At 39.4% G+C, this 21,595-nt stretch overlaps 1 protein-coding gene across 2 annotated transcripts in view; it reads left to right on the plus strand.

Moving 5' to 3' along the window:
* Nucleotides 1-452: 452 nt before the first annotated feature.
* Nucleotides 453-21,595, plus strand: part of PTPRO (protein tyrosine phosphatase receptor type O) — a 240,097-nt gene continuing 218,954 nt past the window's right edge. For both annotated transcript variants that reach the window (XM_043561933.1, XM_043561934.1), the window contains exon 1: nucleotides 453-543. In XM_043561933.1, the coding sequence (XP_043417868.1) occupies nucleotides 469-543 (75 nt within the window). In that variant the 5' untranslated portion in view covers nucleotides 453-468. The remainder of the gene's footprint in view (nucleotides 544-21,595) is intronic.

Here is a 21,595-nt window from a genome sequence, read left to right on the forward strand (position 1 = left end):
CCTGGAGTGGGGGTTGCCCAGCAAGAAGAGGCGGCAGGCGGACCCCGGTGGGAGGGCTGGGAGGCTGCTGTCACTTTATGAGCCCGCAGACCAGACTGAGAGTATCCTGCTGCGGGAGGACCGCGGCCGGCTGGGTGCAGGGCCCCCGCCTCTCGCTCACCACGCGGACCCCGCGTCTCCTCGGAGCCTCGGTGGCGGCGGCTGCGGCGGCGGAGCCTCGCCCACCTCAATCCCCACCCTCTCCATCCTTAGCTGTTAAAGAACAGCAGCGCCTGGCACGTTCCTGGAGGACCTCGGGCGCAGAAGACGAAAGGAAGCAGGCGCAAGGGGACTGGGAAGGCAGCATGCGCCCGCCGGGAACAGCCTCGGCGCCCACGGTCTGAGGCGGCAGCCTCACTTCGCCATTGTGAGCCGCCGCCGGGGGAGCTCGCACGCGCCGCGGACCCCCGGGTCCCCGTCGGCACCGTGATGGGGCACCTGCCCGCGAGAACGCGCGGCGGCCGCCGCCTCCTGCCTCTGCTCTGGCTCTTTGTGCTACTCAAGGTAGGGGAGCGCCCCCCCACCCCCCACCCCGCCCCTGCCCCGGCGGTCCTGCCTGCGTCCGCGCTCCGACGCCCCGGCTCCATCCCGGGGGCTTGATGGCCGGGCCGCTGCACGCGCCGGTCGTGCAGCCGGGCGCAAGCTTTGTTGTCCTTGCGTGTGCGTGTTCCCGGCGGTTTTGAGGGATGGGATGGAAGAACAGGCAACTTTGCTCCCTCCAGCTTTCGCCCTTTGTGCTCTTTTTTTTTTTTTTTTTTTTCTTTACCGCGGCTGGTATCCACGTCAAAGGTGGGCTTGTTAGGTAGCGTTTCACCAGGCAAAATGAGGTCACTTTTCCTTCTGGTCACTACTACAACTCCAGTGCTCTCCCCAACGGTGTGTGCGGCTGCTTTGTCTCAATTTACTTTCTGCTGGAACTGTGCACCTGGGGCTGAGCTCCCTGTTCGCAAAGGACTGCCGGGGTGGTTCGTGAGCATGGTTTTCTCTGAATAAAGAGTGTCAACTTGAGCCTGGAGAGAACTCTTTCCCCCAGGTCTTCGTCTTCAACCTCATCGTTCCCCTTACAAAGTCTTTAGACTTTCCCCCACCTTATTTACAAAGGCTGGTATCTCTAAATTTAAGTGGCAGAGAAATCTGTGTGATTAACTTTTTCGAGTTTTCTTTGGATTCTACTGCTTTAGGCTGTGATTTTGAAGAAAATGAGAAGGAAGGGGGCTGCTTAAAAAAATCCTACTTTGGTAACTATGCTGTGCATGAAATCTTTCAGACAAATTTCAGCTACATCTTTGCTTGGAAAGTAGTGTGGAGTTGTGAGGTAATTGTCTACCACTTGTGTCCTCAGTGGGTCTAGCTTTTCGTTTCCTCATTAGTCCTTTTCCCTTCCTGGCAAAGTAGGTCACAGGTGACTGGGAGCTATCCTTTCAGCACCACCGTGATTGCTACCTTGGAAATGGATGTAACGTTAATGGATACAAAGGTTTCCTTACCAAAGAGTCACTTTTTGCTTACGTGTACCATTAATTATGAATGCTTGACAAGGAGACAGTGGAATAGGACCAATGGATTGAGAAAAGCATCAATTTTAAATATTCCATATTTTTATGGCTCTTAATGGAATATAGGAAAAAATAGTTTCAGGGAGAAAAAGCAACAGAGTAAATACATGAAATTTTAAGTTATATTTAATATGTTTTTACATTTTTCTTAAGTTTTAAATGATAGTTTTATTTAAAATCTGGCAAATGATAAGTTTGGTGTTAGGCTTTTACTCTAGGAGATTGCTCTTTTAGCATACCCCACAATTGTATTAGATTTATTTAAGCTTTCTATTAATTTTTCTACTTGTCAAATTCTGTCATAACTATTATGTCTATGCAACACTTGTCATGAACCCCAAGTGGGAGATGGCATCACCACACATTTTTCTAAGTAACAGCTAAGACCTACATGTATGACATCTGCTCCAAATCCAACCTTTGGCACAACCACAGGTTTTTATTTGAATTCTTCATAACGTGTGAGAATTTCAGGAATGTTCAAATGATGAGTTTGAGAGCAGGGGTGGAGCGCTGCAATTAAAATGGACAAAATGTGGCAAAACTTCTAATCAAAACCTGATACAGATGTGAGAAAATGCAGTCAGTGTTGGCATAACAGTAGTCTCAGTGACTGTAATAGAGGTTCACCCTATTCCACATAATAGGTGTATTTTTGCCCATTGACAGGTGGATGTCAATTATGGTTGACTGCATCACATAGTAAATACATTGATAAAGCTTGTCATTTAAATAAATATTGTAATGGGACAACTATGTAAATGCGGTTTTGTGTCATCTTAATATAAAGTATATTAGAGGAAAAAAATTATATGTATATATACTGAATACCCATCAGGTGCCAGTCAGTCTTCCAGGGACTTCATATATGCTATTTCAGTAGGCTTAATCTGTTACAGTTGACAAAGAGACGTTCGCAGTGTTAAATTGGGCACAAAGGATAATGCATTGACATTTGGGAATAGTATATTACATGATAAAATGGGCATATCGTATCATCTCTTTATAATTTGGAGATATATTTGCCTTCAAGGTTTTGAACAAGTGTCAGTAAAGTAGTCCTGAAAACAATTCCGTTATTAAATAGCAGATTGTTGATTGAATCCCAATGATAAGTTCTGTGTGCTGAGTCAGAAACATTTATCCAACCTCACCCACATCTCTGTAGCTCTCATTAAGTCAACAAATCTTTCACTACTCCACATGAAGTGTCTTCTATATAAGAATAAAAATTCTTAAAAGCGATAAAGTTAGAGAAACCAAAATATGAGGCTTGATTTATAGTATTATCTTTTTCACAAATCAGAAGCAAGCAACTGGGTATAAGTGATGGGAAGTCTAAAAATTTGAATCTGTATGATTGGCTATAACCAGTTTCATTGAGGTAGCCTAAATGAGCCTGGCCATGGAAGCCTTTGTACATCATTCCTTATCCCTAGCTAAGTGATAGGAACATTTAATCGGGCATCTCAGATTGTCTAAATCATCCACTGTATGCTGTAAGGCTAATATCTGCACAACTAGTGTTGCATAAACAATGTTAATTATGCAATTAAAAAAATAAATTTCATAATCAATATTGATGGTGTATATAACAATAGAAAAAAAAGTAGAACTCTATTATCAAGTATACTGGGAACTACCAGTCTGGAAATCTTCTACCCACATATGAATGTAAATGGAGTAGTTATCTGATGAGTCTCCTTCTTGTGCATCTTCCCATAATTCCCAGGGAAGGCAATATAATTTCTCTCACCTATCCTATCTTTACTAAACCTCTTCTTGAAAATTGCTTCCTGTATCAGTTCACTCGATATCAGTATTTTGTCAACTAAAATGCAAATTGTAGAATATGACATCATAGGAATTTAAATTCTGCCTTCCCTGAAATGGTGCTCATTAGTAGTCAAGTGGAATGTTTCCCTAAACTCATAGGCTTGGCATGAATCCTTCTTTCTTTACTTAACCTCCTCTCTATATTTTTCTCTGTGTCTGCTCTTACCTGATATGTAATTAAAGAACATTAAATTTGAAAGAGGACTTAATTATATTTTCTGAAAGGAGGTTTAGGTTTAATTCTATAAAACATGAGTGTTATGATGTTGGCCATAGTACTCCTATTTAGGAGAAATATCCACTTTCCAAGGTCTGTCTGCCTTTCTCCACCATTCTCTCTCTCTCTTCCTCTTTCTCTTTCTCTCTCTCTTCTCATCCCTCTCTCTTTCCCTTTCTTTGACTCTCTCTCCCTCTCTCTCTCTCTCTCTTACACACACACACACACACACACGCACACACACATGCACACAGACACACACATGAAATAATTTTCACTTCCTCATGGAGGTTTCATTCACATTCTATATTATACAACATTAGCAGATGAACTATAATGTCAGCTTGAACCACCCTCCTCGCAATGAAGTTTGCTGTCATTAACTCTTCTGTCAATCGACTCCTTTGATAAATGTTGTGGCCAACCTTTTAGAGAAACTCTTTCGCATATGACATCGCCAGTAAGTTGGAGAAGGTTCACCGGGCAGGGCTTCTACTGGGGATTGGGTAATCCTTCCAACTGTCCACATGTTTGCCTTTGTTCTTTGTTGCGTGACAGATTATTGTTACCTTAAGGAATAAAAAATCCACACCATACCCCTGCCTCATTTTGGCTCATAAGAAAATGCACATCTGTAGGCATAGGTAATTAAAAACAATGTAAGAATTGTACTTTTAAAAAATTTTTTTTCATGTTTATTTGTTTATTTTGTGTGAGAGAGAGATAGAGCACAAGCAGGGGAGGGGCAGAGAGAGAGAGAGACAGAATCCCAAGGAGGCTCTGTGCTGTCAGTGCAGAGCCCAGTGCAGGGCTAGATCTTGCAAACCATGAGGTCATGACCTGAACAGAAATCAACAGCCAGAAACTTAACTGGCTGAGCCACCCAGGCACCCCTTTTTGTACTTTGTTTATTTATTTTTAATTTTATTATTAAAAAAACTTAATGTTTTATTTATTTTTGTGAGAGAGAAAGACAGAACATGATCAGGGGAGAGACAGAGAGAGAGGGAACCATAGAATCTGAAGGAGGTTCTGGGCTCTGAGCTGTCAGCACAGAGACTGATGTGGGGCTTGACCCATGATCTGAGCGGAAGTTGGATACTTAAACAACATCCAGGCACCCTTGCACTTTATTTTTAAATGTGGCACTATTTCTAGCATCTAAATGTCCAACTTAAAGTTATTTAAACTTATAAACACATTGACTCTTGAGTTTTATGAATATAATTCCAACTTGAGTCTTGAGGGTTTGCAAAGGACCTTTGGTGTTGGATACAGTTGGTGCACCTATTTAAGCCATTGTGATTGGCAGCAGTGTGGCACAAGAGAAGGCTTAACGGGAATGACCATAGGTATTTCTCATTTTCTTCCTAATTTAATGCCTTCAGGTACACAGTTTCAGTGCTGCATTTTCAGAAGCATAGCCCCACTGCAATGATGAGCTTCACTAGAAAGCACCTAGTATGTTCATTTTATTACTCCAAATACATTTATTTCTGTTTTCTTTTTAATTTTTAATGTTTATTTTAGAGAGAGAGAGAGACAGAATGTGAGTGGGGGAGGGGCAGAAAGAGAGGGAGACACTAATCTGAAGCAGGATCCAGGCTCTGAGCTGTCAGCACAGAGCTTGACATGGAGTTTGAACCGACCAACCGTGAGATCATGACCTGAGCCAAAGCCAACGCTTAACTGACCCAGCCACCCAGGCGCCCCTACGTTTATTTTTGAAATAAAGGAAAGTATATTGCAATTTTTTGTCTCCCGCTGTGCTTAGTATGTGGAATTAGGCAAATGATAGAAGCTTCATAAACAGAATTTCAATTTTCAGCATTATATAGTTTCTGACAGAAAAGTGTTAAATACCATCATATTGATTTGTGAATACATCTTTAAGGAAAACATGAGAAAATTATCATTTTGTGAATTAAATCACTATAATTACATTGCAGTCATTACAGTAAAAAATAATAAAAAGTTACCAGTTCCTCATATCAAGAACTCTTTAAGATTATGAATCAAAATACCAAGGTGTTATTTTTTTTTCCAAAAATGCAGCACTGTTGATTGCTCATTTATTCACCAGTGTTACCTCCACTGCATTTGCTATCATCTATATAAAAGCCAAGTTGAAATAATAGAAGAAATTGCTTTCGTTACCTTTACATGTGACCTGCAGCTTCAGCCAACATCCAGCCAGCTCTGCAAGTCATATTCTTGCTTCCTCTTCCGTATCATCATTCTTCTGTGACCACTACCAGCTAGAGCTGACAAAGATTTCTGCATTCTTCTAATAGAAACCACTCTAATTTTTGCCATAACGTTGCCCTTGAGAGAGATGAAGCCTTTCCTACACCCCAGTCTTGGTTCTATTTATGGTGGTGTTTAATCCAAGAGCATAACTCAAAGCCTTAAAGAACTCTTCTGTCATGGCCTCAAAGATCCATTGGTATTAGCTCTTTCTGCTTAAATAAATATGTGAGAGACTTCTTTGTGCACCTGTGTCCTTTATTGGAAGAAGCAAAACAAGGCTGACGTGGCACAAGTGGAATGAGCCAGGGGGTGAACGGGTTGGGACGAAGCTAGAGGCAGATACAAAGACTCGTATCCTCATCTCTCCTGGTGCTATTGGCTCCAACAGGTGCCATAGTGCTTCCACCAGCTCATCAGGGCAATATGTAAATAACCTCATTAAGCACCTCTCTTGTAATCTAGAGTCACTAATTATTCCTAATTACTAAGTTTGTCCTTTCACAAGCTTGTCCTTGGGCGCCAGAGCACTGATCCTTAGGCTGTTTTTTTTTTTTTTTCCCCTCTGAACATGGTGCCTTCAAATTTATTTCTATAAGTACAACCATATTTTATCCTTGTGTCAGAAAACCGTTCTCAACTCTTTCATTTAAAATCTAATTCTCGGGGCGCCTGGGTGGCGCAGTCGGTTAAGCGTCCGACTTCAGCCAGGTCACGATCTCACGTCCGTGAGTTCGAGCCCCGCGTCGGGCTCTGGGCTGATGGCTCGGAGCCTGGAGCCTGTTTCCGATTCTGTGTCTCCCTCTCTCTCTGCCCCTCCCCCGTTCATGCTCTGTCTCTCTCTGTCCCAAAAATAAATAAAAACGTTGAAAAAAAAATAAAAAAAAAAAAAAGAAAAAAGAATGCAAGCATGGCAGAGTTTAGGAAAATACAAGTGCGCATAAAAGGAAGGGAGGGGATAGATACCAGATCAGGGAGACTCCTATATGCTGTGCTAAAAAAGTAGGATCTTTATTTTCTAGGTGAAGATGATCATTGAAGGGTTGGGCCAGGCTTAGTAGAGTAAGATTTGTAGTTCAGAGAGAGTTTTTGGCTATAAGAAAGGTTATCCCAAAGGTGAAGTGGGCCCGGAAGCAGTTGAACTACTAGGAGGTTATTATAATGGTCCAATTAAGAGATGACAAATGGTGACCCTAGGGTGATGGGAAAAGAAACTAAAAGTAAGGAGGCAATGTTAAAAGTAGCTAAATTGACAAGGCTGGTTAGATGTGGGGAACCGGGGAGAGGGTAATTTTCATGCTAACTTCCAGATAACTGACACCTTTGCCTGAAATGTTGCAGTTTTAAGAATGTGTGCTCCTCCAGATCTGTCTACCCCCTTCCCTATCATGCTTAGTACCACTGTTCCTGGTCCACACCTTTATTAATCGTCCTTTAATTAAACTCTCTAGGATTTCCCCTGAGTGCCCTACCGGGGCCTTGACTGATATATAGGACATGACAAATTTAGTGGAAGATCTCTTGAGTTTGAAGTGCCAAAAAACCACAAGAGTATTATTAGATATGAGTCTGATGTCCAGGGGCGATGGCAAGCCTGGAGATGTGAATGGGGATGTCCCAGCAGAGAGAAAAGTAGAGAAGGGCAGTGGGCCAGGATGGGCCTTGAGGAGCACTAACATTTAATAAGGAACTTAAGAAGATGAAGAAGAAACATCCAGAAAGGTGTAAGAGGAATGTAGAATCAAGGAAATTCGGAGTCTAGGAAATTTCAAAGGGGAAGGATTGGCCAACAACATCAAACACAACAGAAAGGTCCCATAAGCTAAGATCTGGAAAATATCTTTGGACTGGAAAATAGGTAGGCCATTGGTCTCCATGAAGCTTGGGAAGAGCTGAGGAATAGAGAACCAGGCACTTATTTGTTAAGAGCATAGGCATCAGGTCAGAGAGACCTGATTTCGATTTTGGCTTCCTTGGCTATGCCACTTACCAACAAGCTGGATGTGGAGAAAAGTTATTTCACTTGTGTGGTGCCCCTTTGGCAATCTGTTGCACTTATGTCAGATAATACTTGTCAGGCAGGAATAGGTGAGATGGCCATAACATACTTTAAAAAGTGCCTTAGAATACAGTAAGCACTCAATAAGTGTTCTGTACAAAAACAAAAAGAGAAGGCAAGAGATAGGATAGGAAGGCAAGAGGTAGTTAAAGCAAAATCAAAGAGGTAGAACAATAAAAATGTGTATAGAGCCACATCTTCCAGAATATGCATCATGGAACATGAGAGACTTCCAATGTCAGAGATGTTATTAAAACTAAACACTTCTGTGGTAACATGACTCTTGGAAATAATCAATTTAACTTTGTTTAAACTATTATTTATTCATTTACTCTTATTTTTTTGTACCAGGACTTCTCAGAACACTTAGTTTGTTAATATGCATTGTGCTTTCCAGAAGGGCGATCTAGCATGTAGCATTTCCCAAGTTTGATTGTAGAACCCATTTTGTAAAAATGCTTCATGGGAATACATGTGATTACACTCTAAGAAACAATATCTGTGCTTGTACACTAGACACTTCTTTTTATTCCTTTATCACTCTTTTTTGTAAATGAGAAATTTAACTTTAATGATAAGAAAAAAACACAGCAGGAAGATCCTTTATAATTTAAATCGCAGAATCAGAAGACTTTGCATGAAGGAAAGTAACCATTCCCAACTTTCTTATCAAGGACTGATGTTCAAGAAACTGTCTTAGGAGAAAACAAATGTACATATTCTCCTTATTTTACGGATTGTGCTAACTCCAGTTTTGGTAACTGTGTATACAAAAAAGGTTCTTTGGCTTTTGGCTATTGAAAAATGAAAAAATCATTTTGACCCTATTTTCTAATATAATCCTCTTACTATATAACTCGAACAATATATTTTATTCAGTATTATTTGTCTCTAAGATTACTGCCAATTGGTTAAAATTTTTTTTACTGTTTATTTATTTTTGAGAGAGAGAGATACAGAGTGCAAGTGGGGGCAGGGCAGAGGGGAGCGGGGGGAGAGAGAATCCAAAACAGGCTCCAGGCTCCGAGCTGTCAGCACAGAGCGCAACATGGGGCTGGAACCATGAGATCATGACCTGAGTGAAGTTGGATGTACGGCCGACTGAGCCACCCTCGCACCCCTGTGACCATTGGTTTTAAACGGTGAAATCACTCTCAGCCAAGAGGTGGCTGCTCCCCTTCTCAGCACCTGTTTTGTTGTTTGGTTAGTTTGGTTTGGGGATGAGCTGTTTCTGGTGGTAGCTTTCACACATTGCTACTATCTCCATTTCACTTGAGTTGAGCACTGTGTTGGGACTGTTCCCGCTTTCTTGCATGCTCTGAATAACTGCTTGTCAACAGACCTGACAGGTTATAAAGATAACATGCGAGAAGCTTGTCATCTCTCTGTCCTGTCCTCAGCCGCCCATCATACCACTTTCACAGTTTACACTAGCCCAGATTTTCTGCCTGTTGCCCGTTCTTCTCTTTTGTGGCCACGACAGCTAGTTGGGTAGAAGGCAATTCTCGTTCTTCCCCAGTAGGGCCCCATGATGAACCATGATATCGGTTTGAGAGTGTTAGCATGAGAAAAATACTTGGTACATTATAAGCATTTTATAAATGCAGATTTTATTTTATTCCAATCTCTGTTCAAAGGGCATTTCCTCAACATGTCTTTTGTCAACAGTCAATCTAAAATCACCCTGTCACTCTAAAATTTTACCACTTTTACCCGGATTTATTTTCTTCAGAGAATGTATCACTCACCACGTGGTGAGTTTTTTATTACTTGATCCTCCTTTGGAATGCTTGTAAGTTCCATGAGAGCAAGGACTTTATCCACTTTGTTCCCTGCTGTATCCCCAGCTGCTAGAAGAGCACCTGGACCATGGGAGATGCTCCGTGAATACTTGTTGAATAAATGAATGAATGTTGCATGAGTACATGGGGTGAGAAAGGTCAGGCAGCAGCGCTGGGACAGACTCAAGAGGATGAGCTGGATGCAGGCGTGCCAGCGCAGGGACGGGGCTGCTGCGCAACCCCGTGAACTAGGAGGGAGAATCTGTCAGGCGGGTGGTTCCTGGCACCGTGAGGGGAATCAGAATGAGGAGATGGTCTGGAAATGCTGCTTTGTTGATCTTGTGAAGAAAGCAGAGACCTTATTATAAGTGAAAATGAACTTTTTTTAGGCATCAGGATGAGGTTGCTCACCTATTTTGTTCTTGCTATTTTCTTGGGTCAGAATAAACTGCCAAGGAAGGACAAATGATGTGTGGCCAAGCAACAGATGGGTTCTCTTGTGTGATCAATTCTCATTTGTAGTGAAGTAAAAACGGATTTTTTTTATCACTTATTCTCTATCTTATTCATTAACTGTGTATAATTTACTTTGACTTCTAAAACAAAGTTATTTCTGAACTCTTGAAATCTAAGAATGTGTTCTTTTTTTAAAAATATAATTTATTGTTAAATTGGCTAACATACGGTGTGTAAACTGTGCTCTTGGTTTTTGGGTAGATTCCTGTGGTTCGTCGCTTACATGCAACACCCGGTGCTCATCCCAACAAATGCCCTTCTCAGTGCCCATCACCCATTTCCCCCCCTCCTCCACCCCCACATCCACCCTTAGCTTGTTCTTTGTATTTAAGAGTCTTCTATGGTTTGCCTCCCTCCCTCTCTGTAACTATTTTTTTCCACTTCCCTTCCCCCACGGTCTTCTGGTAAGTTTCTCAAGATCCACATATGAGTGAAAACATATGATATCTGTCCTTCTTCGACTGACGTATTTCACTCAGCGTACTACCTTCCAGTTCCATCCACGTTGCCGCAAATGGCATGATTTCCTTCTTTCTCATTGCCAAGTAGTATTCCTGAAAAACAGGGTGGAGAGTGTGTTCTTTCTTGGCTTTACAGTTTGAAAATATCAACATTAAAAGAATTTTATAAATAATTTTTCCTCATTTTCCTCTCACCAAGCATGTTGATGTACTCAGATTGGCTCTGGACCTCTAAACTCATTTTCAGAAACTCGTGTAACTAACTGAAGCTAGATGACAAATTATTATTTTTCTTTAATACTTAAAATTTATGATTTTTTACCCCTAAAAATGATATTTTTGAATGCATAGGAGTACTTCACAGAAAAAATTTTAAATGGATTTTAGAAAATGGATGTCCTTTCCTGTATAAGGTCCCAACATGTAACTTTATATAGAAAAAGATGGTAATTTTCATACTCAGTTGAAATACTAGATAATAAGTATTTCATTACCCCAATATGAACAATTAGTTGAGCTGATTGAGTAAATTAGTGCTTTGTTCATTAAAATGTTAGTATATACACACCAAGACCCTGGATTTTCAAGATTTTCAAATGACAAAAATACCCAAAGTATGATTAAAACAAATGCTATTACTTCTATAAATCAGTGTGTCACTAGAGAATCGAAAGGTGTTACATCAGTCATATACCAATCTATATCTAAGTATATATAGTCTACCATTCACTGTGCTGGTCTACTACTGTGCTGGTAAAGTGTGAAAGTTTGGGCTAGTTGTAATTTTTTTCTATTACCTTAATTTTGTTTTGTTGGTTGATAAATTAATATATCCCTTAGAACCAAAAAGAGAAGAAAATTGTGATCAAATATAGATATACTCACATGCATGGCTATTAACCACAATTCTGTGATTCACAAATTATTTTCCTTAAGTTTAATGATCTTTTTTAATATCAAATCAAGGTTTCTGGAAATCTTCAAAAACAGATTTATGAGGGTCCCTTTTTGTCTCTGAGTGGCTATGTTGGAATTAGACTAATCAGACTACATCATCCTGTCTCTTGGTAACCAGGAATTTCCTCTTAAAGTCAAGTTGATGCTCCGTAAAATAGACACCCTAGTAATATTGCTATAGCATTTCTATTTACTTTGACATTGTGCTAAAAACTAAAGTGCAGTCATAAAATTGGAGTGTTCTTGCCAAATACCACAAAGTAAAAGCATCATATTTACAATAAGTGCCAACACCATTATCATAAGAAATGCCTTATTACTTGGATGTACTTAAAATTCCTAGATTTTATCTAAGAAGAAAAATTGGCTTACGTTTCTGAATAAGTTGATTAATAAGGTGAATAATAAAAAGCCAAGGGAATTGTATGTTGTCTGTAATGTATTATTAAACAGTGAGTCATGTGGTCCTCCTTTAAAGGATTATAGAAAAATCCTTTATACATGTATGAAACGTATGGGTACAACAGAGTTATTTACATATAAATATAGTGATGAGATATGGCCAAGTTCATTTTTTTCATCATCATGGAGAAATTCCTCTACGGTTTCCCCTAACTAATTTATACTTTTTAATTAGTCTCTCGGAAATGACTACAGGCCTCACTCAAAATGGTTAGGTACTTGGGATTTGTAATATTGAGATTCTGTTGTTGTCAAAACTGTGCCAAGATGATTTCATGGGCTTAGAATTAAGTATTATGGACTTAGTCCTAAAAACAGCTTATCAGTTGCTTCTTTTCAATTAGCTGTAACTGTTAAATCTTCTAAAAATCAGCCATTCTTTAGAGGTGCTCCACGTTGCTTCCTTGAATTCATTTTTTTGCGTATTTGCAACTAACAAAATACAGCTGTATCTTTAAGTCTTTTTTCATCTGATTGATGCACCATTGTCTTATTTATTTATTTTTGTTGAAGGCTAATTGGGAACATAATGAGAATCTTTCTATTGAAATTCTTGATGCTGTGCCGAGGCCTTCAATTAGCCTTTTACTACATGGCTTCTGGAGGTTCTAAAGAAGGAAGTACTTAATTTGAAATCTGTAATTCTGAATCAGGTGTGCATCACCAGACACAAGAATTTTATAATAATGGATTAAGAATTCAGAAACTAATACATGTTCACTGAGGAAACTCTGTCAGATACAACAGGAAGGAAAAGAAGAAAGCCGTCATTCCTACACACTCTATTCCAAAATAACCACCATCTGGAGATATATCATTCCAAATTTTTCCCAAAGTCTGTGTATCTAAGTGAGTATGTAAAAAAGAAAAAATCAAATTGTCCTACTATTTTAGCCTACTCTTTTCACTTAAATGTATTATAATAATTTTTCAAGCATTTTCAATCCTCTGCAATTTAGGACATTAAGTCATAGATCTTTGGGTCAACTGTATTCAATTCCCAGTTGTATTTGCATTTGTTAAGGACATGGATGATAATGGGGCACCTGGGTGGCTCAGTAGGTTGAGCGTCCAACTTCGGCTCAGGTCATGATCTCACGGTCTATGAGTTTGAGCCCCACATCGGACTCTGCTGACAGCTCAGAGCCTGGAGACTGTTTCAGATTCTGTGTCTCCCTCTTTCTCTGCCCCTCCCCTGGTCATGCTCTATCTCTCTCTCTCTGTCAAAAGTAAATAAACATTTAAAAAAAAAAGGACATGGATGATAATAAAGATTGATTATGATCACAAAGTGTTGGGGATCGTCACCTATATGTGGGCCTCTCATTAATGAGGCTACTTCAGAATTAACCACTTAGAAAAATTTCAGAAGCTATATTGCAAGCATTTATTGCCCATTTCTCCATAGCTAAACACAGTGCATAAAAAATTTAAGAATATAGGCGTGCTAGTCAAAAAGATGTAGTATTGCTGACCCTCTCACAGCAGACACAAATTACAGTGGCTGCCCAGATCACCATTCCTTCTGTGGCCAAGTCGGCCATCTGCTCCACTACCTGCCCTCTGTAGACGGAACTTCCTTCTTTCTGATCCATATGTTCTGAAAGGTGTTGCTACCCTCCTACTTGGCCTCAATGCCCTGGACAGAGTGATCAGTCAAAGGGGTGAACCCCTGCCCTAAGATAAGCCCATTTGGGGACTACACCTCACTGACCGTTGTCTTTGAGCTTGGCATTGATCTAAGCTAAACCTATCAGAATCTGTCCCTGCAAGTATTTTCAAACTGGCAATGGTGGGGAAGAGTCCTCCCCTCTCAGTTGTGGAGCTCTGACAAGAGCTAAGACACACAGAGGTAAGACATGAGATTAGAAGCTGTTCCCAACCATAAAACTGACTCACAAGAAGATACTTTTTTTTAAAATATAAAATACTTTCTTTTTTTAAGTTTTTATTTAAATTGTAGTTAGTTAACATACAGTGTAATATTAGTTTCAGGTGTACAATATAATTATTTAACACTTGCATACATCACCCAGTGCTCCTCATGACAAGCGCTCTCCTTAATCCCCATCATCTCTTTCACCCATGCCCCCATCTCCCCTCCCATCTGGTAACCGTCGTTCTCTATAAAGAGTCTGTTTCTTGCTTTGTCTCTCATTGTCTTTCTCTCTTATTTTTTTCTCTTTGCTTGCTTGTTTCACTTCTTGAATTCTACGTATGAGTGACATTTTCTAACTGAAAAGGAGGAAGGAAGAACAGTAGGGACTTCAGCAAGACTATCATTCATTGCGAGAAGACTGTCTCATTTCTCAGACTCCAGAGAGTCACTCCAGAGGTACTCAGAAAGATTACAAAACAGCAATCTACTCCAATACAATTCCATCATAGCCAAGCAGGCATAATAGCAATGCTTGGAATCTTTAAGTAATCTGAATAAGAGTGATTATATAATTTATCATACTAACCAGGGCATTTCTGAGAGTGAAGGGATCATTATGCCAGGATAGCAGGCATAAACCGGCCTGTTCTGGGAGAACCGGGACAGATGGTTATTCCTTCCTGAAAATACTAACAAAAATGTTTGATGCGGATTGTACTCACGAGCTCATCACCCATCTCACCCATGTCTGAAAACCTATGGTTTAAACAGGTTGAATTAGCCATATATGAGGAACTGTAATTTTCTTCATCAAAACCTAGAGCCTGTGCAGGAATGTTTACAGCAGCTTTGTTTGTACTAGCCAAACACTGAAAATAACCAAAATGGCGTTCAGTCAGTGAATGGTTCAATGAACTGTGGTATTCCCATACCAGGTAATACTACTCACAGCAAATTGAATGAACCTCAGGAAAATTATGCTGAGTGAAAAAAGCCAATCTCAAAGGGTTTCATACTTTAAGATTCCATTTATATATACCCTTGAGATAACAAAATTATGGAAACGAGAACAAACTTGTGGTTGCCAAGGGTTAAAGATTGGGTGGGGAGGGGAGGAGGGAGGAGGTAGAGATGGCTATAAAGAGGCAGCATGAGGGAGCCTTGTGATAATGGAAGAGTTGTGTATCTTGATCGTGGTGGTAGTTACATGAAGTTATACACGTGATAGAAGTGTATAGGTCCGTATATACTCAGACACAAATGAGCACATAATTACTGGTGAAATCTGAATAAACTCTATGAATTGTGCCAATGTCAGTTTCATAGTTTGGATATTTTCTTGTTTTGGTTATTTTCTTATTTGGATTTGCAAGATGTCAACACTGGAGGAGGCAGGGTGAAGGGTGCACGAGACCTTTCTGTCCGTTTCTTTACAACCTTCTCTAAATCTGTAATTTTCTCAAAGGCAAAGGTTAAAAAACCTTGTAAGCATATATATATATTTATTTATTTTTATTGTGATCGCTTCTCAGCCTTTTGGCTAAGATCAAGTGTATTTTTATTGTGCCTGGCCCTCTGTTAAGTATTTTAGCTGACTAGTTGACAGAGCCTCTTTCTTATGAGGACTGTCTCAGAAAGAAAATAATTATACTAGGTAAAGATATCTAAGCAAATGTGAAAACAAAATATTAGAAAATTACACAAGGGCCTCAATACATCACATTTACCACAAATTCAAGTGCATTATGAAGAAGGTTGGGTGTTGAACTACATTCTTACAAGATTTATCTACTGAGCTCTGGAAAGGACCCGAAGTTATTGGTCCTTTCATAATTCCGATAACATCAATGTTAAAGACAACTTTTTTTAAAATTATTTTTTAATTTTATTTTTTTAAATTTACATCCAAATTAGTTAGCATATAGTGCAACAATGATTTCAGGAGTAGATTCCTTAATGCCCCTTACCCATTTAGCCCATCCCCCCTCCCACAACCCCTCCAGCAACCCTCTGTTTGTTCTCCATATTTAAGAGTCTCTTATGTTTTTCCCCCTCCCTGTTTTTATATTACTTTTGTTTCCCTTCTCTTATGTTCATCTGTTTTGTCTCTTAAAGTCCTCATAGGAGTGAAGTCATGATATTTGTCTTCCTCTGACTAATTTCGCTTAGCATAGTACCCTCTAGTTCCATCCACCTAGTTGCAAATGGCAAGATTTCATTCTTTTTGATTGCTGAGTAATACTCCATTGTATATATATACCATATCTTCTTTATCTATTCATCCATCAATGGACATTTGGGCTCTTTCCATACTTTGGCTATTGTTGATAGTGCTGCTATAAACAGTGGAGTGTATATGTCCCTTTCAAACAACACATCTCCATTTTAATGACTCTTCAGAAAAATAGTTGAAAATAGAGTAACAAATTACCATTGTGGGAAGTGAGGACAAAATATTGATTAATCAAGTGATATCATTCTTCCTTTTTGGGGGAGTTATTAAGTAACATATCTGGAAATAATATAAATAAATTAGAATGAAATAAAAAGTGTAAGACAAGTTTAGGAGGCTTGAGTAAAACAGGGGTGATGAATGCAGGATATATAAAGATGAACAGGTATTTAACTATTTCAACAAGTCAATCATCAAACATATATTAATCTGGACATGGAAGAAAGGTGCTGTGTTCATCATCTCCAAGAGTATAGGACAAAGTTATGCCCTCAGGAAGTCTGAAATATAAAGGTAAATAATATAAATATATAGCAAGTTAAAAGGCAATATATGACTTACCACTGTAAGAGATTTCTGAAGTAGTAACACATTTATTCGCAAATGAGTGAGACAGATAACTTATAGGCAGCAAAGTGCCCTTGCCTTCAGATAAGGAAGAGAGCCCTTAGGCTTGAAGGAGCACTAGGTTCATGAAGGAAGACAGATTTTAATCTGAATCTGGTCTGATAGAGTCAGATAGATAGACTAGGTTAAGGAAAACTTTCTAGGTTGGAGAAATAGGAGCAAATAGGAATGTGAGAAAATGTAGACTCTGTTTAGGAGGCTTGAGTAAAACAGGGTGGATGGATTCAGGTCCTAAGGGGTTTGAGTGGCTGGAAGCAAGGTGGAAAAGGTGGTTTTTCCCCGCCAGGAGCTTCTTATTCATAACCTTCGGTACAACAGTGCTACAAAGGCAAACATTAAAATGAGCTTTACCTCAGCAGTGGTGTGCAGGCAAAAAAAAAATTACCATACCTCATTTTAGCTTTAATTGCTTTTATAATTCTGAATTTGCTGGTAAATGCAAATGCTTAATTCTAAATACGTGCGCTCTGTCTTAATTAGATAAAATAATCCTCTGTTGGTTGGGTAGTTCAGTAAATTAGTCCCTAGACTTAAACTCCCCTGGATCGTGTTGTTTATGCATTAATCTGTGTGCACTCTTAGAGATAAATGGAAAATAAGTGGATTTTTCAGAGACAAGTTGTAACTGTCAGCATACTTTTGTCAACCTTCAAAATAAAATAGCCAGTTAGTATACCAACAAAATGAGTTTATTCAGGAATAGCAGATAAATTGCAATTTGAGACATGCAAACTATGCCAAACCATAGGCAAGTCCGGAGAACAGAGAAGTATTGTTTTATAGAGGAGAAAAGAATTTGGGGAGGGCTTTTTGAAACAAAAGTCTACAGGAGGTGAGTTTGGGGTTGTGGTGACTTACTGGCTGAATTGTGGCAGTTCTCATTGGCTGGGTTATTGTTGGGCAAGGAGAAAATCTTCCTTCTTCCTGCTTGGGATAGTAAAGTAAGCTTCTTCTAATCAAGATATATAGAGTAAGCCTCGAAGAGTGGTACATGCATCAGTGATTCCTCTTCAGGACCTCCATTTTAAAATTTAAAAAAAATTTTAAATTTATTGTGACAGAGAGAGAGTAGGGAAGAGACAAAGAGAGAAGGAGTGAGAGAACCTGAAGCAGCCTCTGCTATCCGTGCACAGCCCAATGTGGGGCTCAAACCCATGAACTGTGAGATCATGACCTGAGCCGAAACCAAGAGTCGGACACTTAACCAAATGAGCCACCCAGGCACCCCAGGACCTCCATTTTGAATGAGATTTTCCTTTCCGTGGTTTCACACTTTCAGAATTAGATGCTCTGTATGTGACTAAAAGTTGCCATGCTTATTATAAAAATTATCATTCACATACATATCCTGTCATGCTTGTAGAATTTCTTCTACAGTTTTATCCTTTATTTAAAACTACAAGTAAAAATGACATTCTACTAGACAAAACTAACTAGAAAATCTGAACCTGTTATACACATAAACATCCTACCAACTCAGCAATTAGGGTCCTACCAATAGTGCCACATTTGTTTATAAGGTATATCCAAAAGGAAACAACCAGTACAAGTATCTCTGGCAGAAGTGAAAAGACAAGTTCTTCCAACGCCCGCCATCTTACTGAAAATCCTGACAATCGCTGTCATTTATTGACAGGCTGCTGTTTACTGGGGACTGGCCCAGAGACTTTGCACACATGACCTCATTGCATCCTAATATAATCCTGCAATCATCATCACCGTTTTAATAATGAGTAAACTGAGTTTCAGACAGGTATTGAAGGAGTTAGGAATGTAACCATAGAATCTGAACACTATATCATACCCTTCGGTGTGAGAGCTCTCACATGGCTTCTATTTCCTCATTTACTAACTTATATCTTCTGCCTCTTCGTCTTAAGATAGAAGTATTCTGGCACCTGGGTGGTCAGTCAGGTGAGCGTCCCACTTCAGCTCAAGTCATGATCTTACGGTTCATGGGTTCCAGCCCCACGTCAGGCTCTGTGCTGATAGCTTGGATTCTGTGTCTCCCTCTCTCTCTGCCCCTCCACTGCTGGTGCTCTGTCTCTCTCTGTCCCTCAATAAAATAAATAATAAATAAATAAAACATTAAGAAATTTTTTAAAATAAATTTTAAGATAGAAATATTATGAGACACAGGAGACTGAATCAGCTTTTGAGTCATTGGTGGGGACTACCATCCAGAAAGAAATGGGCCACAGGTTACTCCTGGAGACAGTTGATTCCTGCTCATCCAAAACTCTTTCTTGCAGTTTCTCCTTTCTGTCAATCAGTCTGTCGGTCACATGTTCAACCTTCGGTTTAATGGATTGGGGGCTTCTGCCCTTTGTTAGATAATTGCACAGAGCCGAATATAATACATTGTGTTAAGGTAGAGAGCTCAGACTTCCAGTTTTTGTGTAGAGCACTGAGAATCAATGATTCTCAGGAGGATTTTTGTCCTGGCTTTGGAAGCCGACTTGAGATTTTGTAGCTTGCTGGCTTTGTGCAGCATTTACACCTCAGACAGGCCTTTTCCTCCATGAAAGATGCCACCTGGACAAAAACAATTTTAACACTAATGTCTTCCTTTTGATTGCATTAGATTTGCAAATTAAACAGATTAATGGTAGTGCTCTGTGTTCCTCTCAGCTCTTCTGTTTAATACTCTTATCTGACAAAGTGTAAATAGAAGACATAATTAATTACTCATGACGTGCATGTCAAGTTGCATAAAAAATTACATCCCCAAGACACCCATTATTACACATCTGACTGTTCTGTGAAATTGGTTTTGTAAAGAAAAAGCATACCTGAAGATAAGGTTTTGTTTGTTTTTCTCCTCTTTTTATTTAATTTACTAGAGTATCTTGAAAAAAGATGTGGAAGAACGACATGAACTGTTAACATAATTTTAAAGAGCTTACTTCATTTGCCCAAGGGTGTGTTATTTTTGCTTTTTTGAAATTTTTCTGTTGGGTTATGAGATACTAAGTTCTGTATATGAAACTAGTAAAAATGATGATGCTTGCATAGAAGGAAGGCCCCAGAATATGGCTATTAATGCTTTAGAATATGTCTTGCTGAGAAATTATTAGCCAAGCACACTATGCCTTACCATCCCCTCCATAAATTATCTCAACCTTGAGCTGGGAAGTGTACTACCATGACTGAAAAAAAACAGAATAATTGTTCAGCCATTTCTTCTGTCTCATCTGTTTGAGTTGATCTGAATGAAATGAGGTCTGTGCTTTAACTGGAGAGCTCAGCATTTCATATTTAGCTCTCAATCTGTTTTATGATAATTTTCGAAGGAACAGACTGCTCATGACAAAACGTGCTGTACTATTATTAAAGGTGTCCTGCCTTTATAGATTTCTATCACTTTGAAGCAAAATGATGGCTGGGAGGATTTTTGAATGGGCATATTTTCCAAGTTTTTAATAGATTTTTAATAAAATGTAATAGGTATCTCAAGTTGGAGAAAGCCAAGTACCTGATGGAAAAGTATTTTAGGGTTATCATAATGAAACAAGGCAGCGTGGAGGAGAGATCATTTGCCCACAATCACTTATTCACTTTACCCATCTGTAAAAATGAAAATTTCTACCTCACAGGATTACGGTGTAATTTAAATGAGATAATCTCTGAAAGGTCTTTGTAAATTGTAAGACACAATTTAAATATGTGATATTTGGGCGCCTGGGTGGCTCAGTCAGTTGAGTGTCCGACTCTTGATTTTGGCTCAAGTCCTGATCCCAGGGTTATGGGATCAAGTTCCGCATTGAGCTCTACACTGAGTGTGGAGTCTGCTTAAGATTTTCTCTATCTCGGAGTGCCTGGGTGGCTCGGTCAGTTGAGTGTCCAACTTCGGCTCAGGTCATGATCTCACTGTTCATGGGTTTGAGCCCCATGTCAGGCTTTGTGCTGACAGCTCAGAGCCTGGAGTCTGCCTCAGATTCTGTGTCTCCCTCCCTTTCTGCCCCTCCCCTCCCCTCCCCTGCTCATGCTTTCTCAAAAATAAATACACGTTGAAAAAAAAAAAGATTTTCTCTTTCTCTCTCTCCCTCTGTTCCTCTCCCACTCTTGTCCTGTCTCTTTCTAAAAATAAAAACAAACAAACAAATAAATAAATAAATAAATAAATAAATAAAATATTATCTTACTAAAAAATGATTGTATCTCCTGTTTCATTTGCTCTGGTACAGAGATGTTTTCTTTTTTCACATTTATGTGTATCTGCCCATGTGGATAGTGTGTGTCATGGAGGGCTGTATTTAATACTGTAATATATTCTTTTTCTTTTTAAAAAATAGAGTTTGCCCTACCCAAGTTAATTTTGGGTCACCTATAATCACAGCTTGATTATGTGACTGGTATGATTTAATGTATAAAATTTACTAAATATTTATGACTAGTAACAAAATATTTTCATAACAGCTTTGCCTCTGACCTACTGATCAGATCATTCCAATAAAAAAGATTTTTTTTAAGTTTATTTATTCACTTTGAGAGAGAGAGAGTGTACGCGAATGAGTAGGGGAGGGGGAGTGGCAGAGAGAGAGAGAGAGAGAGAGAGAGAGAGAGAATCCTAAGCAGGCCTTGTGTTTTCAGTACAGAGCCTGACACAGGCTCAATCTCAGAAACTGCAGGATCATGACCTGAGCTGAAACCAAGAGCAAGAGTGGGACGCTTAACCAACTGAGCCACCAAGGCACCTCTAAAAAAGGATTTTTTACATAACTT

This window comes from Prionailurus bengalensis, chromosome B4, assembly GCF_016509475.1.
Source record: "Prionailurus bengalensis isolate Pbe53 chromosome B4, Fcat_Pben_1.1_paternal_pri, whole genome shotgun sequence".
Taxonomy (NCBI): domain Eukaryota; kingdom Metazoa; phylum Chordata; class Mammalia; order Carnivora; family Felidae; genus Prionailurus; species Prionailurus bengalensis.